Genomic DNA, 18,346 nt, shown 5'->3' on the forward strand with positions numbered 1-18,346 from the left:
TGGACAGGGTCTTGAAAGCTTTTGAACAAGCAAGTGTCCACCTAACACTTTCCCTGGGACAACATGGAATAGCTCTTCCAAGATTCTTGCATAGGCAGTCTGCTTCTGTTCCACCTGAAACTGCGGCCCCAAAGGCCACTTAATGAATTTGTTCATCTCTGAAATGCTGCAGGCTATTTTTCAGAAAGAAAATGGAACATACACAGGGATCTAAAGTGTACTTTTTAATGTCTGGTGTTTTGTTGTGTTCTTTTATATTCTGTTGGAAGCCGCCAAGAGTGGCTGGGGCAACCCAGTCAGGCAGACAGGCTACAAGAATTATTATTATTATTATTATTATTATTATTATTATTATTATTATTATTATGGGAATGGGCCCTTAAGTAAGCACCTGCAGGGCTTGAAAGCAAGTCGCTTGATGGCAGAGCTCAAAGCAAGTCACACATTCTTGGTACTATTGGTATTCTCCTCTCTGTTGCACCCAAAAGTCCTATTTATTCTGTTAGATTGTATCTTCAAAGCTTTTTCAAGGTTAAGAACTTTGCTTCAGGATGAGAACAGATATTGCGCGGCAGTCAGAGGCCCCATTAGCTAAAGTGGTGCTTCAGGTTAAGAACAGTTTCAGGTTAAGAACGGACCTCCGGAACAAATTAAGTTCTTAACCCGAGGTACCACTGTAGTCAGTAACACAGATGTGTTCTGTGCTCTACTTGCAAAACTGGTTGTTGATGTTGACAGAGATATATTGGGATGGAATAAAAACCTGAGCAAGGATTTCTTTTTAAAAGGGGAGTGGGTGGGTGCATTTGGGGGAGGGGAATTACAAATTATCCTTGCAGCCATTTCACTTGGAAGATGCACGGACTGGATAGAAGTGCTGCTCCAGCTTTTCCCCTCCTCCTCCTACCTCCATTATAGTCTGTAGTGAGGCTGTCCCTGACATTAACTGAGGACAGTAGGCCTGGGCCTTACATGTATTAATAATAGAATTGTAGAATTGGAAGGGACCCTGAGGGCCATCTAGTCCAACCCCCTGAAATGCAGAAATCTCAACTAAAGCATCCATGGCAGATGGCCATCCAGCCTCTGCTTAAAAACCTCCAGTGAAGGAGAGTCCACCACCTTCCAAGGGAGTCCGTTCCATTGATGAAAGTTCTTCCTGATGTTTATTTGGAATCTCCTTTCTTGTAACTTGAATCCATTGGTATGGGTCCTGCCCTCCAGAGCAGGAGAAAACGAGCTGGTTCCAGTACTAGTAAATGGCTCATGGAGTGCAGATGGCTTCCTCTTTAGCTTTCATAGTGCATTTTTAGGATTTATTTTTAGACTTTTGGCTCTGTAGTAGCATCCCAGTCTGTTTTAAGCTTTATGAATGGTTTGTCTAATCCCCTCCTCTAGGTTTGGATTCTTGCTGATGGTTCGGTTACTTATACAGTGTAGTGTTGTTGGAAAAGCTTTCTTGTTTCTAATTTACAAAGTATTTTTAAAGTCCTGGGGGCAGGGCATGTTGACAGGCCACTGTTTTGATACTAGCTGTCCCTGCTCTCTTCACTGGGCCTGCTAGTGTGTTTTGGGGCCCCTGCACACACCCCTCGCTGGCCTGCATTTCTGGCCTGCTTACTGTTTCTGCACAGCAAGTGATGGTTGTTGCAAAAATTAGGTATGCATACCAAAAGATACAAAACCTATATATATATATTTACACTATCCTTTATTCCTATTCCACCACTGGGGTTTCAGGATTAGACATAATAGATAGGAAACAGACTATTAAGGTTGATAGTTTGAATCTACAAAGCAAGCACTTGCTTAGCTTGGCTTAGCCATTTTCTGCTTGTAGAAGTTGTCATAGTTCCTCTCTAATACTGCTAGGTGATTTTAATCCTCACTACTTTTGCACAGCAGGAAGTAGCTTCTAAAAATATTTTTAAGATTTCCATATGCTCTCAGTGATCATAGAAATATCTATACTGCCCCCAACCGTTCTTTCAACTTGAAAACATTTGTCTAACTGTCGTGTTTTGAAAAGATTTTGGCCGAATGTGTACTCTCTCACTTTCCTTGTAAATGAATTTGTTGTGCAAGGCACAACTTCTGGGTAGTATTTTAAAGAAATGTTTCTATTTTGTCAAGGGTCTCAACTGGTTGTTGACTATACCAGTTCAATATATTTATTCCAAATAGCTATTAGCATGGTTTTCTGTTTACAAAGCAAAGGTCTGGAAGTTGTTCCAGAGGTGTATATCTTGCCGTGTCTCAAACCATAACCCTATCCACATTTAATGGGGAACAAGTTCCATTGAACTTGGGGAGTTGTTTGTGACTAATAACATAGGATCAAGCTATAGGTTCTGAATCTGTACTTTAATAGAAACACCTTGTTACATGTACTATGAAGTCAGTTCCAGAAATTGGCCATTTGAGTTTATATTCAGGGTAAAGTCAGGTTAGCAACATTTTTTAATAAACAGCTAAAATGGTTGTAACATTTTCAAGGAAGAAACTAAAGTAAACATGAAAATACTGGGATGTATCAGAGGAAAAAACTTAAGTAACTGTTCTTCTCCTTTTCAGTTCCTTTTATATAGGAAAGGTACCACCAAGACCAAGAGGATGCCAGCATGGTTAATGAGCAGAGTCCAAGAAGCTATTAGACGCAAGAAGACTTCCTTTAGAAAATGGAAGTCTTGTCCAAATGAGGAGAACAAAAAGGAACCTAAACTCTGGCAAAATAAAAGTGCAGGCAGAGTAAGGGGTGCTAAAGAAGAAATTGAGGAGCATATTGCTAAAAATATAAAGGCCAACAAAATATTTAAACCCATTAGTAGTACATGACTGGCTAGGTAGGTAATTTGGGTGACAAGGCATCCGAAGGTGTGCTAAAGGAGGAGAAGGAGATTGCAAAGAAGCTGAATGAACACTTTGCACCTGTCTTCATAGCAGAAGATATCTGGCAGATCCCTGTGCTTGAACTAACTTTTTCAGGAAGGGAGTCTGAGAAATTGGGGCAAATAGCGATGACAAGAGATAACTAGGCAAAATCAAAACTGACAAATTGCCACAGCCAGATAGCATCCACCCAAAAGTTCTCGAAGAACTCAAATGTGGAATCTAAGAAAAAGATGTTACTTGTCCCTAAGATCAGCCTTCATACAAGAGGGCTGAAAAATGGCCAATTTTTAAAAAGCGATCAAGAGGGGGGACCCTGGAAATAACAGCTCAGTTAGCTTATCACCTGTCCCAAGAAATGTCCCAAGTTTGCTGATGATACTAAACTGAGGACCTCTCCAAACTGAGTGAATGGGTAGTAAAACAGCAAATGCCCTTCATTGTAAACAAGTATGAAGTAATGCATGTAGAGGCAAAAAAATAATTTTAGTTATACAGACATGGGGTCTGAACTGGCAGCAAATGACCAGAAATGAGACCTTGGGGTCATAATGAATAGTCCAGTAAAGACATTGACCCAATGTATAGCTGCTGTGAAAAAGGCAAATTCTAATTATTTCTTGATTTTGTTGTATTATATTTTTGTAAACCACTATGAGGGTTTGTTGTTGTTTTTAACAATCAAGCAGTTTATAAATTTTGTGAAATAAATAAATTGCTATTTCCTGTTATTCACATTGTTTGATGATGATTTGACTATTTTGTTGTACAGTATTTGTGAAACTTTAACTCATGTCATTTAATAACAACATTTGGTTCTGTCTTCAGACTGAACACTTTAAAAAGGTTCAGTTTTGACACATTTTAGAACTTGAATTGCTTTATGTTCTGGAATATTTACTGCCTTTGTTTCATTTCAGAATGACCTTATTTAAAAATGTATGAGGCTATTTATAATTGACTCCATGGCAGTGATTAAAGAGGTGTGAATAATAGGTTATTGGACGTTGACAGCTCCTTGTTTGCTAGACTGCTGTTAGAACATTTATGCTGCTCAATCTTACCTCATTTATTCTAAGCTGATATCTGCATTTTGACATGTGCATAGTAAGTTTATGTATTCTTGGGAGGGGGTGAGTTTTGGGTTAGTGAATTACTAATATATCTTTTTAAATTAACATGGGCATTTCAGTGTCGGTTTACATTTATGTGTCTAATGATGCTGTGTTGTACATATTTATTATAATTATGCCCTTATCAGCTATTTAGTTAGTTGAGTGTAAATTTGAAGTTGCCCTCCAATTGTACTTGATCAGGAACTCTAAATGTGTAGTCGGTATTCTGGTATCTAAATAGTTTTATTTGAAACTGTTTCTTTGGTTCTCTTTAACTCTGATCAAAATGAAAATGTTTATCCAGTTTCCAAAACAATGAAGAGGGAGGTTTTTTAGAACAAAAAAGAAGCGTAAAATGCAATTTTCATTGCAGATCTAGTCATGAAGGGAGGAAGCTTTGAAAGAAATATGAGAATTCTAGGCAATACTTCTCGTGTGCTAGAATCTCAGAAGTGAAGAAACTCTTAAACTGGATTCCCCCCCCCCCCATCAATGGTGTCTTTAAAGAAGACATGTTGAACACTGCATTTCTGCTCAACTGCTCATTATTTGTTTATTTAAATGCATTTTTAAAGGGTGGGGTCCCTTAATATGTGGTCTTTTAAAATGGATTATTAGATAGGCAGCTAGACTCATTCAAACCCCCCCCCATAGAAGTCCATAATACAATCTGAGGGAAATGCATGGTTTAGTGCTAGCATATAATAGTACATGAAACAATTCCTTTTGTGGAAAGACAGACAACCATGAGACAAGAAGTCATAAACACCTTGGTTTGATTTTGTTTGTTGGTTGGTTGGTTTACAAAAAAAATATTAGATTTGGTTTGTTTTTGTTTTTTGTACACCACCACAACATTTTTGAATAATGGGTGGTTTATAAAAAATTTAAAAAAATAGTTTCTAGTCGTAAGTCTTGAAATTGTTTCATCTTCCTTTTCTCATCTTCCAATTGTAAGTGTAAATTTTTATGCTAGTGTCTGAACAGCTATTAATATTCACACCACAATACCCGGCCAGATGCATTATTCCCTTTTTTTAAGGAATGGAATGTCATAAAAAAGGATGAAACAGCAACTCATAAAATTCTGATGGAAACTGGCAGGTTGCAACTCACCTATAAAATCTGAAAGGTGTGTGAGAAAGAAGAGAACATTATAACCCCAATATGTAACGTACAATAAAATATCTGTGTGGCATTACTGTTTGTGCCATGTGAAGGTCCTGGGAAGCAAGGATTATTTTCTTTACAAATTTATAAACCACAGTGACATAAAAATATAGCAAGGCAGAGTACAACATGCAATGTAACATCAACAAAACATAAATAAATACAGACTGGTTTTATATATAACCAATGTTCTTAGCTGTTTCGTACACGTGTTCTTTGACTACAACCATAGGAACCAACTTCCTTTGTCCACCCCTAATAAAATATTTGAGGGTGTGCCCCCCCCCAAGTTGATGTGCATTGCCATTCAAATGGGGTATGTGCTGCAGGGCGAGACTTACCTGCCCCCCAGGTGTTTCATTAAAGTTGGCACCCCTGACTACACCCGAACATTGTAAATTCATACTGTATCTGTGTCTGTACCAGAGATGGGAGTTTTAGGCACATAGGTTGAATGTGGCCCTCCATCATCTGGCCTATGGGTAGGCAAACTAAGGCCCAGGGGCCGGATATGGCCCAATCGCCTTCTCAATCCAGCCCGGGGACGGTCCTAGAATCAGCATGTTTTTACATGAGTAGAAAGTGTCATTTTATTTAAAATGCATCTGGGTTATTTGTGGGGTCTGCCTGGTGCTTTTACATAAGTAGAATGTGTGCTTTTATTTAAAATGCGTCTCTGGGTTATTTGTGGGGCATGGGATTTCGTTCATTTTTTATTTTATTTTTTCAAAATAGAGTCCGGCCCACCACATGGTCTGAGGGACAGTGGACCGGCCCCCTGCTGAAAAAAGTTTGCTGACCCCTGATCTGGCCCTTAAGACTTTCCCAGGCCCTACCCCTCACGAGTCCTACTTTTAGCCCTCCAGTGTTTTTGCCTGGCTGGAATGTGCCTGGATGGAGGAGAGAAAGAGGTGTATGTATAAACTAGTCCATTGCAAAAAAAAAAAAAAAAAGGCCTGCCCACATTTCCCTCTGGCCCCGCCCACTAAGGCATGTGGCCCTTTACCCTGTACTATACTATCAGATAATAAAGTGGTAAAAATGTACCTGCAGTGTTTTTGTTATCTTAGGACTGAATAATTTGTGTTGCATCTGTGCATTAGCAAATGTCCTTTTTTTTGTAAGCCACCTTGATATATTATGAAAGTATGGATCATAATTATTCAAACAGATTAAAAAAGAGAGAAAAAAATTCAGATATTGCTCCATTTCAGTTACTGCAACGTTAAGAAAGAAGTACCATTCAGAAAGTGTTTCTCAGTATATTTTGTACACATCTGACAACCAAACACCTAGCAAATTCTCAAACAAGGTGTGCTTTGCCTTCTCCAGCTTTGCGAGTAGAATGATCAATATTTCAAGTGAATATGTGCCATTATTTTAGTTCTTTCCCCCTTGCTTTATGTTTAAAAGTGCTGTGTTAACATTCACACATTTGTCCATCAATGTGGTGTATTTGTAAAACTGGTTTGGGAGTAGTTAAAAAAAAAGAAATCGGAAACCAGCCAGATACTGCCATGCTCATTCAACTCTTGCTTGAAGACACACACACCCCGAGTTGAATCCTGGATATTAATAAATACTGTTGAACATGTTGAGAATATTTCCAGTGCAGCTCTAGTGTGTGGAAAATGTTGTGTATGTCTTCTGCCTGGACCTATGCATTCACCCCTTGGGTGCTGGACTGCTGTGGCCCTAAAGCTCTCTATATGGTCTTGATCATAAGGAGATGTAAAGTGATCTAGCCAGTAATTGTGATGACTAGGAAAGGTATTGGCATCCATTAGAAAAAGGACTCTCAGCTGCAGCTAAGTATATAGCCCAGTTTACACCAACTTTATACACAAACATGACTGAGCTGCTCATGTGGGAGGAAACTCACCTCCCCCCCCTTTCTGTTTTGTTTTGGGGATGTATGTGGAAACAGTTACTTAGATTTCTAAATAGACTCCAGAAGCCATGTGTATTCCTAAAACAGACAATGCACAAGAAAGATGTGAAGAGAAACAAGCCACTATTCCACTGTCAACAGAAAGTACTCAGTGATTAATGTTATTTTTTCATAATGCATAACAGCAATCAACAGAGCAAATCAGTGATCACATGAATAACCATGTGGTTCTAAACAGCTGAAAGTTAGCGTTGAGAGCTGGGAAATTCAGGGCCCCTTCTCTTAAGCTGCAACAGAGAACATTTCTCAAAAGGTTGTGTCATGGCTGATGATTGAAAATCTATTACTGGATGGATTGGTCCAGTTGTATGTAGAGGGTTTTTTTGTGGCAGTTGTTTCTAATAATGTGTGTCATTGCCATAGAAAATATCCATGAGTGAGCTAATCTGCATTGAGTCAAGCCATGAAGTCCATAAAATGAGAATTCAGCAGCAAAGGCACCCTTGGTCTGATCTTTACAAACAGGGACACTGCAGTGCAATGCATGAATGCTACACATGTGTTATCTACTGGCTTTAATGGGCACAGGAAATCTTGGAAGGACCTCTGATAGCATTGTACGGTACTGTATTTTCAGCTGGGGAAACAGCACTGTGCTGTGATAAAATATTTAACCCCTGTTTTGAAAACCAGCTGATTCAGTGTCAAAGTTCCTTCTCCATGATTGACTTCTTGGACATTATTGAACTGTGTGATACCAAACCCTAGTGTTGTACCTAAAGAAACAAAATGATGTATGTTAGATAATTCAGCCATGATTAGAGATACCATTCTCTATAGCATGCACTCTTATGGTCAGTTTGTGTCTGGATTTGCTCATTAGGGCTGAACTGTACCTTAAATAAATCCTCACATTTTCTTGTGTTTTTAAATAAGTGCCATGGGGGTCAGCCAGGAGAAGAAATTGGTGTAGGTGCAGGAGGGCATTAACTCTTTCTACTCACACTGCAGTTCAGGTGCAAATTATCTAGCCAAAGCTCAAAAAGGAATTGATTCAATAAGGGTAAAAATATGCATTTACTTAAAGCCAAACACATTTCGCGTTCTTGAGAGCTCTTTTTCCAGGGATAACTTAATTTAGAGAGATTAAGAATCTCCTGCAATACTTTGACTGTAGTTGGTATATAAACTTTTTGCTGAAGTATTCGATCTTCTATTTCCAGCAATTCAGTTGCCCTTAGAGTAGTCTGGACCAAATAATTGAATTTAAAAAAAATAAGGGTTCACTTAACTGAAATTATAACAATTTCAGTTATAATTAAGGCTGGTGCATTTTCTCTGGATCAAGGACTGGATCATCAAGGGACTGTATGTCGTACGTGTCTCACCTTTCACTCCCAGTGTTATTTCTCCCCCTATAACTGTTGGATTTCAGTTTTCCCTGCTTTATGTTTCTTCCCAGTTTACTGCTTTTGCCTGTTTTGCTGCTAACACCAATCTCTCAAAAGCTGCACATATATTAAAGGGTTATGCTGTTTCTCCATCTCTCAGTGCAATTTTTTTTAAATTCCACTGGGTTTACTGTCACTGCTATCGTTCAGTGAGAGGTGTGGATACTTCTCGGGGGCATTAGGATTGTCTTAAATTGAATTTGGATGATACATAGTATGAAGATGTGTCCCAATTCAGTATTTATCATGGAAGACACAGCAGATACAGTGGGGGGGAGTATTTGATCCCCTGCTAAATTTGCCCATTTGCCCTCTGACAAAGAAATGACCTGTCCATAATTTTAATGGTAGGTTTATTGTAGCTGCGAGAGACAGGAAAACAACAGGAAAACCCCCACAAACCCAGAAGACAAAAGTCAGAGATTGATGTGCATTATAACGAGTGAAATACGTATTTGATCCCCTATCAACCAGCCAGATGTCAGGCTACCTGGTATCTTCACTGTATGTAAAAACTGAGATTAGAGGCACCTGCTGTAAGGGAGAGGTCTTACCTGTAATCCCAGCTTGTTACAGTACCTATACAAAAGACACCTGTCGACAGAAGCAATCAATCCAGCAGATCCCAAAGTAGCCACTATGACCAAAGAGCTGTCCAAGGATGTCAGGGACAAGATTGTAGACCTGCACAAGGCTGGACTGGGCTACAAGACTATTGCCAAGCAGCTTGGTGAGAAGGTAACAACAGTTGGTACAATAATTTGCAAATGGAAGAAACACAAAATAACTGTCAACCTCCCTCGGTCTGGAGCTCCATGCAAGATCTCATCTCATGGAGTTGCAATGATCAGAACGATGATGAAGCAGCCCAGAACTACACGGAGGGGACTTGTATTTGATCTCAGGACAGCTGGGACCATAGTCACCATGAAAACAGTTGGTAACACACTACACCGTGAAGGACTGAGATCTTGCAGAGCCCACAAGGTCGCCTTGCTCAAGATAGCACATGTACAGGCCCATCTGCAGTTTGCCAATGCACATCTGAATGACCCAGAGGAGAACTAGGTGAAAGTGTTGTGGTCAGATGAGACCAAAATCAAGCTCTTTGGCATCAACTCAACTCGCCATGTTTGGAGGAGGAGGAATGCTGCCTATGACCCCAAGAACACCATCCCCACCATCAAACATGGAGGGGGACATATTATGCTTTGGGGGTGTTTTTCTGCTAAGGGGACAGGACACCTTCACCGCATCGAAGGGACGATGGATGGGACCATGTATGAGCACCTCCTTCCCTCAGCCAGGGCATTGAAAATGGGTCAAGGATGGATATTCCATTATGACAGTGACCCAAAACACACGGCCAAGGCAACAAAGGAGTGTCTCAAGAAGAAGCACATTAAGGTCCTGGAGTGGCCTAGCCAGTCTCCAGACCTTAATCCCATCGAAAATCTGTGGAGGAAGCTGAAGGTTCGAGTAGCTACACATCAGCCTCGAAATCTTACTGACTTGGAGAGGATCTGCAAAGAGGAGTGGGACAAAATACCTCCTGAGATGTGTGCAAACCTGGTGGCCACCTACAAGAAACGTCTGACCTCTGTAATTGCCAACAAGGGTTTTGCCACCAAGTACTAAGTCATCTTTTACAAAGGGATTGAATACTTATTTCACTCCTTATAATGCACATCAATCTCTTTTGTCTTCTGGGTTTCTGGGGATTTTCCTGTTGTTATTCTGTCTCTCACAGCTACAATAAACCTACCATTAAAATTATGGATTGGTCATTTCTTCGTCAGAGGGCAAACGGGCAAATTTAGCAGGGGATCAAATACTTTTCCCCCCCCTCACTGTAGCTCCACATGCTCAGGTTGTGAGTATTTGTCTGATTTTGGGGGAAGGATATAACTTCCACCCAGGTCAAATAAATAGCTGGTGTTCTGGGGGCAAAGGTGAATGTTTGCTTCCCCTATGGTCCTTGTATTTACTTGGATCATTGCATGTTAGAACTGACAGCATTTATTTGCTCTGCATCCTGCTTTAACTCCTAGTCTCTGCTGATGACTCACTGGGCCTGTGAGTTAATTTTTTGAACGTTGATGAGCTGCTCGTTTTCAGCCGTACAATTTTCTTTCCCTGGTATATTTCTTTACTCTTGGAAATTGATAGGATTAAGAGGGCAGACTTCATGTGCCAGGCTCACAAATGTCTCCTAGCCCCTGTTTTTTTCAAAAGCAGTGCCCATATATACATATATGGGAAAGACTATGAATAAGGCACCTTTATGTTTGATAAATATAATTTACGGATTTTTTGGAGGGGAGGTGGGAGAAGGAGTGGTAGGAGTTATACCACCACAAGGACATGATCATAAACATATATTTTATTATAAGCAGCTACATCCAGTGATGCTGCATGTAATATTCCATCTGGTGACAGTATGTTGACAGTCTTCAATAATGACTAAAAATAACTTACCATTTTTCTTTGTTAGAGGCACACCAACCAACTGATGAGATTTGACCAGTCTCTCTGGGCATGTTTGGATCTCCCAATATTTTTATTTTCACTTCAGAAAACAGGGGCGGGGCCTCTGAATTTACTCAGAGCTGTAGCACTTGGGGGGGGGGCTGTCTCACACTTTCTTCTAATGCTGTACAGTATACCATTCCCAATCAAAATCATTTCTACAGGGCTAACAGCAGTTTCAGAGATGTTTTTAGATAAGAACAAACGGATACTGTAAGAAAAGTACTATGCAAAGGTTAAAAAAAAAGGTAAAGGACCCCTGGACAGCTAAGTCCAGTCAAAGGCGACTATGGGTTTGCAGCACTCATCTCGCCTTCAGGCCGAGGGAGCTGGCATTTGTCCACAGACAGCTTTCAGGGTCATGTGCCCAGCATGACTAAACCACTTCTGGCACAACGGAACACTGTGATGGAATCCAGAGGGCACGGAAATGTTTACCTTCCTGCTGCAGTGGTACCTATTAATCTACTTGCACTGGTGTGCTTTCAGACTGCTAGGTTGGCAGGAGCTGGGACAGAGCAACGCAAGCCCAAGAGGTTTAGACCACAGTGCCACCTGCGTCCCTAAAAAGTACTATGCACCCTTCCTCTGGCACCGTTGATCAAATCAAATACAGTACGTGTGTGTGTGCCAATTCAGTTCAGCTTCCCTAAAGGGGGGTGGGGTGGTTGGTTGGTAAAAGACTGAAGATATAACTGGATCTCCTACATAATTAATCTTTCATTCTGATAAGCAGGCAACCATTAAAAAATCTTAGCTATAGGTGAAACCATAGACTCATGGTTTCATATGCTGAAGGAGGAGCTATGTCTGACGGATCCAAAGTGCTGTTTGTGGTTGTGTATTACCAAAGGGATGGAGGGGGCACATGCAGTACTATGTTTAAGGGAGCGGTAGAATCATAGAATCATAGAATCATAGAATCATAGAATCATAGAGTTGGAAGAGACCTCAAGGGCCATCGAGTCCAACCCCCTGCCAAGCAGGAAACACCATCAGAGCACTCCTGACATATGGTTGTCAAGCCTCTGCTTAAAGACCTCCAAAGTAGGAGACTCCACCACACTCCTTGGCAGCAAATTCCACTGTCGAACAGCTCTTACTGTCAGCCTCTAGCTTTGTAGATTGGTATGGTAAACAGCTTTACTTCTGGTTATTGAAGCAGAAATCCTTAATAAATACTTGTAAAGGTTAATGTGTGGTAGAACTGTAACAGTATTAGCTTGATGGTTCAAAACTAGACTCCCTTTACAAGTTGGCTCTGAAGGAAACATTGCCGTGTGGGGTGCTCCTGTTCAGTGTCCCGGCCAGTCAGCAGCGTCTTTACACAATACTCCATCCCCTCTTGTTTTATAGCACTTCTCTTTCCTTTCCTTCCTGGTCAGCATTGCGTACCCTCTGAGCATGCTCACTATGGGGGGGGGGTTCTGCTTAGGGGGATCTGTTTTCTAAGTTTATCTAATTTGTTTTTTGTTCCCTCAAGCATTCAGATACATCCCTATTGCCCATGGGTGGTATAATCAAATTGAAATTACCTAGTTAATGCAAGTACCCATGTCATATGCATATGAAAAATAAAAGCCAACAAGAAATTTGCTGAAAATAATCTGAAATGGGATTGGCGGGTTGTTTCTTTGTAGAACTTTATTCACTAATTTTAAATTCTTTTCTTAAATCCATTCTTTCTTCCATCATGGAAGCCAAAGTAGCATACATTTAGAGAGGCGTGCGATGCAACTGCTATACAGCAGTTTGTGTTGAGATATCTAGCTCTCTGCTACTTGATTTCTAAAAAACACTTAGCCATTATTAACATACTCTGATTGTTAGTGCAAATACAACAATATTCTAACTGAAGTCATACTGAGAGCTGCCTTCATCGTCCCCAAGCCTCTTGGGCAGTGCCACTCATAGCTGTTGCCATCCTGGAACAAGGTTTAAGAGCAATGGAGACTGGTCACAGGTCATCAACAACAAACCATAGTATTATATATTACTAGCTTTTTAGTAATATGCACTCTGAATTATACTGAAATATACCGTAGGAACTGCTGTGGATCTCTTGCCGTTGCATAATTTTTTAATAGAACTGTCATAATTACAGGTCTTGATCTGAGTCACCTCAAAGGGGGAGCTGCCTCTGAACATGGGCAGAATGTGTTTTAACATTGATTACAATAATATTCTGCTGCCTGTCTGGAATTGAGGCCTGCCCTCTTAAGTCAGCAGATAGAGTGGATTGTCAGTACGCATTGGAAACCAAAAGTTACTAAACAGCATAGTTACACTGATCTTTCGTTTTGTTTCTCTGCAGTTACCAATTACAATAACGTCGTAGAAACAAATTCTGATTCAGATGACGAAGACAAATTGCACATTGTTGAAGAGGAAAGTATACCAGATGCAGCAGATTGTGATAACAGCGTGCCAGATGATGACTTGCCAAAAGACCATGCAGTATTACCAGAACGCAGTGAAAGAGAAGGAAGTGCAAACAGTTGCTGGGAAGATGAAGGTATGTGTCATCATCAGTGTCTCTACCTAAAAAGACCTTGCAAACATAGCAATATATTAACTTTTTACAAAATTGCACAGCACTGAAATGACTGTATTCTGCATAAAAATGAAAGAAAGGGGAACAGTTGTTGACTGCTAGCTCAAATATTAGTTATTTTTGGTTCTAATTCAGGTAGATCATCTCCCCCACCCTATTTTACCCACCCTATTTTACCTAGTGCTGATAGAGTTACTGCTTCATACAAGAAGTTACCTGTATGGCAGAGAGAAGAGACTTGTGCCACTCATTCTGTCATGTAAATCCACCCATTGACTTGTGAGCTGGGGTTGGGTTAATAGTACCAGTTGTGTTCAGAAGTAGCAGGACTAATCCAGTTTTCAGGGTTTTTTCTGTGGGACAACCAGCCTTATATGACCAACATGCTTTAAGTCTAATTAATGCATAAAGGGGTTAATCCCATAGAATAAGCTATCCTGCCAGGTTTAGCAGCATCACTGCCACTTACCTTAGGAGGAAATGGGCAATTAAGCTTATCGTTCTCTCTCAGTGTACTTGATGAACTCACCATGTGAAGATGTCTAAGCTGGTTGTTCTGGCTTAGCCACATGGCTTTCACAAGCCGCTCTTCAGTTCCTATAACAATAATTTAGGAACTTTCACCATTGTAATTAAGTAAAATTTTACTTCCTGTGCAACTTTTTGAATGCTATATGGAAAAGCACATGTTGAAGAGTTTGTAAGTAAACAAATGTTTAACTTACCAGACTTTTGGTCTTTTGCTTTGCTGGGAGAAGGGGGAAGTTTTGGAACTCTCAACAGCGTATTTTAAAGGTCTATCTCCACACTTTACTTTGCTGCATGTTTTGTGATTTAAAATCTCTGCAGGGCTTCTCTCACCAAAGAGTAAAGGTAAAGGGTAAAGGGACCCCTGACCATTAGGTCCAGTCGTGACCGACTCTGGGGTTGCGGCACTCATCTCGCTTTATTGGCCAAGGGAGCCGGCGTACAGCATGGGTCATGTAGCCAGCATGACTAAGCCGCTTCTGGTGAACCAGAGCAGCACACGGAAACGCCGTTTACCTTCCCCCTGGAGCGGTACCTATTTATCTACTTGCACTTTGACATGCTTTCGAACTGCTAGGCTGGCAGGAGCAGGGACCGAGCAACGGGAGCTCACCCCGTCACGGGGATTTGAACCGCTGGTCTTCTGATCGGCAAGTCCTAGGCTCTGTGGTTTAACCCACAGCGCCACCCGTGTCCCCTCACCAAAGAGTACTTGCCCCCAAATCTGGATTTTGGCATTTAGGGAATTCTCCTTTCTATATACCTATTTTTTACTTGCGCCAACACTTTCCTTCTTGTTTTTGAAAACAGGTGTCTGAGCATAATCTGTCCACTGTTCAGATTTTGGTTGCTTTCAATTAAGTATTACTTCATTCTGCAGTTTCTTTCATTAAAAGCCCTATGTGTCTTTCTGTAGACATTTTTTGCTTTCATATGCCCCTTATCATGAGTTTAATTTGTCAGGTTGCATGGAATTTTGCTTACATGAAGACGTGTGTAGCCTTAATCACTATTTACTTGGGCTCAAAAGCTTCTTGGTCCTTACCAGTTCACTGGGGTGTTGCAGTAGGGCTTTGCTAGATCTTGAGACTCAACTTTTTCTGTTTCCTCAGCTTCTTACTCTGACACCCACCAGTAATGATCAAACATAAGAATTTCTTATGCTCCTAGGCTCTTTGCCTTTATTCCCCACCTGATCAGCCATGGAGTTCTTTTTCAATGGGATGCCAAATTGCCATGACCATGGGCATGCTGTGTCTTTTCTGGTTTATGAAATCTCAAATGATTGTCAAAGTTGGGAGTGTTTAGGGGGGGGTCTAAATGCATTTTCTTCCGCATTTAAGTCGTGCTCATGTTGTTCAGCTCTTCACTACCTTGTTGATTTTTTCTCCCAGCACAATGAGGTCTTCTTTGGTACTTAAAGAAACATGAAGGCCAACTATGTTCAGGATCTTTTATCCCTATTATAACAATTTAACTTTTGCAAAGTTAGATATCAATCTCTGTAAGCCTGCTGACCGTTCTGTTTGTTTGCTTCAGCAGTATTGAATTCTGACTTCCACAAACTCCTTAAGATTCCTTTCCTAAATGCTTTTTTCTGTTCCAGCAGAGGAAATGAGCAATTTTTAATTACTTTGCAACAGGAAGACACTCACGTGCCTCTTATGAAGTAACCTTTTTTTGATGATACTACAAAAAGATAGCTAGAGTACATGTTGTTAGTTTCAATTAGTCTGTTACTTCTGTTAGATCTCACTGCAATCTCCCAACTTTACTACCAGAGAATGCCAATCAGAAAAAGTAATATACTCCTAGAATTCTATTCTTGTGATACACTTCTCTGAGCCCATGCCTTTACTCTCTCAGTTTCTCACATCATCAACCCAGTTGAATAAATTTTGTATCATCTGAAATACTTAAAATATTTGGTGTTACACACGTTTCACCTCTCTTCTGAAGAAACAGGAAAAGCATTAGATCTGAGTACCATAGGTCAAGGCTTTGAAGTTCCTTGAACCACCTTCTGTGGAATAAAGCAACAACCCAGTCTCTTGTTATATGACATTTCTCAGTTTTAAGAAATGGACAGCTAGATTGAAGGACTGCAATTTTTCTTTTGCTACTACATATTCCTAGCTTCAATTTTTGAAATCTGGTTTATCTGCAGGAGGGGTAACACGAGGAAGCATGAGATAGATAGATATCTGAGGCAAACATTTGGTTTGTATATAATAAATTAGCTTAAATCTATCACTTGGGAATAATCTGATGACCTATCTTCACATCTCTGTATTTGTACTTGTGTGAGTAAAGCAATACTTAACTAAAGTCTGCTGCTTGAAAGGTTGCGTGTGCTTCTTAGGTCATCCTCCCATGAAGAAGGTAGAACTTCTTAAATGAAGTAGAGTATACCCAGGAATAATTCACATTCTCCAGGGTCATGTTCACATTTGAATTTAAACCTAATTTTATTTTCAGGGCTAAGTTAGAGCTATTTACAGAGGCATGTTGTGAATTCTTTAGGAGGAATCTTCTAAATGGCATCAGCTGCAAGCCCAAGGTCTTTCCCACAGATCCTAGCACAGTTTTCTAGACACTTTCTAAACTCATACACAAAGTATAAATAGTGGGCAGTGTCTCACGTAATTGAAGGCCATGCTTTGGAATATGGAATTTGCTGCCAAGGAGTGTGGTGGAGTCTCCTTCTTTGGAGGTCTTTAAGCAGAGGCTTGTCAGGAGTGCTCTGATGGTGTTTCCTGCTTGGCAGGGGGTTGGACTCGATGGCCCTTGTGGTCTCTTCCAACTCTATGATTCTATGAGAGCACACATGGAATCTCCTGTGTATGTAGATTCTGTTTTGGCCATCAACTTCCAAATCCACTATCAATATTTTAAGAAAGAAAAATTACAGAAATGAAAGCTGGCCAAAGTTATCAAGGCCCTGATAACATCTAGATGGATAACTTCAGTGCACCAAGGTTGCCTTTCAAGATTATTCAAAATATAGCAGCAAGCCTGTTAATTAGTACTGACAGAAGAGAATTAATATATCACTATATTTATTGATTTTGCATTTGCAGCCCACCCAACACCATGTGGTCCCAGGGCAAGTTACATATGGCTCAGTACAACAAGCTAACCATGTAAGACATAAACATTACAAGTCCATAAATTAAACCTAATCAACAGTAGGTAGAAACAGCACTGTAGTTGGATGCCAGGAAATCATAATGCGGTTTGTGCAGGCTTTTAATGGGGTTTAATACCACATGTTCAAATTTTCTGCTTATATTTTTAAAATAGATATGAAACTGTTTTTTAAAATGATCCAAAATTCTTCTAAAATTTGTTCGGATTTTTACCTGATAGTTTGTTTGCTGATGTTGGATTGTTGGATTTTTATCTATATCTATATTTATATATATATATATCTGTCTCTATACAGTTTTATTTATATTGGGAAATCCACCAGAAATTACCTTTGAAAAGTGAGATATAAATAAATACAGTTTGTACCCAGCTAAGTCATATTTAGAGTAGACCCACTGAAGCAATAGTCTGGTATGTCTGAGTATGCCTTGGTTGGCTGCAGCTTAGTAGTCAATACAGGACTGGTATATAGCAGAATAAGTGATTGAAAAATGCATCATCTGTTTGCTGCTTTTGCTTAGTAGCAACATTGCATAGTACTTTCATTTCTGTACTGTACTTAACTCTTACAAGAACGTTAATCAGGGCTAGTAAATCTATTGATAAACATTCTGATTGCATGTTCTAATTTTATACTATTATGCCACATTTGCCTTTAGTTTTAGGATTCAGACTCCTAAGTTCTTTTTACTACTATAGTAAATAAACATATTGTTCCTTGAATTTGGACACTGGGGAGAGTTTCTAACGTGTACTGTTGTTAATAATATGCTCAGAGCATTTTTATACAATATACATCTGATTTATGCAAAAGAGGCAACCATGATTAAATATGCAGCAGAATGTCTTATCCATGTTCAAATAACATTGTCTGGGCTTCCCAAATCTGCAGAGCAAGGGTCCCTTCCAACTGGACTTTTGCAGGAGGCACCAGAAATGGTACCTTTTGCAATAGCCTGGTGTGAGAGAGTGGCTAGAAAGACTTATGAATTCCAGCTTGTTGCTGTAGTCTGTTTGCTTTCTGTTGTAACTGAAAATTTCTGCTCACCGTGGTGCTGGTGTCTGAGGG

The 18,346-nt window shown here is 40.1% G+C and overlaps 1 protein-coding gene across 2 annotated transcripts in view; it reads left to right on the forward strand.

Moving 5' to 3' along the window:
- The window catches only part of ZEB1 (zinc finger E-box binding homeobox 1), a 76,682-nt gene that overhangs the window by 35,151 nt on the left and 23,185 nt on the right, over window positions 1-18,346 (forward strand). For both annotated transcript variants that reach the window (XM_082193744.1, XM_082193745.1), the window contains exon 2: window positions 13,360-13,560. In XM_082193744.1, coding sequence (XP_082049870.1) covers window positions 13,360-13,560 — 201 coding nt within the window. The remainder of the gene's footprint in view (window positions 1-13,359; window positions 13,561-18,346) is intronic.

The sequence above is a fragment of the Podarcis vaucheri genome, assembly GCF_965113315.1.
Source record: "Podarcis vaucheri genome assembly, chromosome: 12".
Classification (NCBI taxonomy): domain Eukaryota; kingdom Metazoa; phylum Chordata; class Lepidosauria; order Squamata; family Lacertidae; genus Podarcis; species Podarcis vaucheri.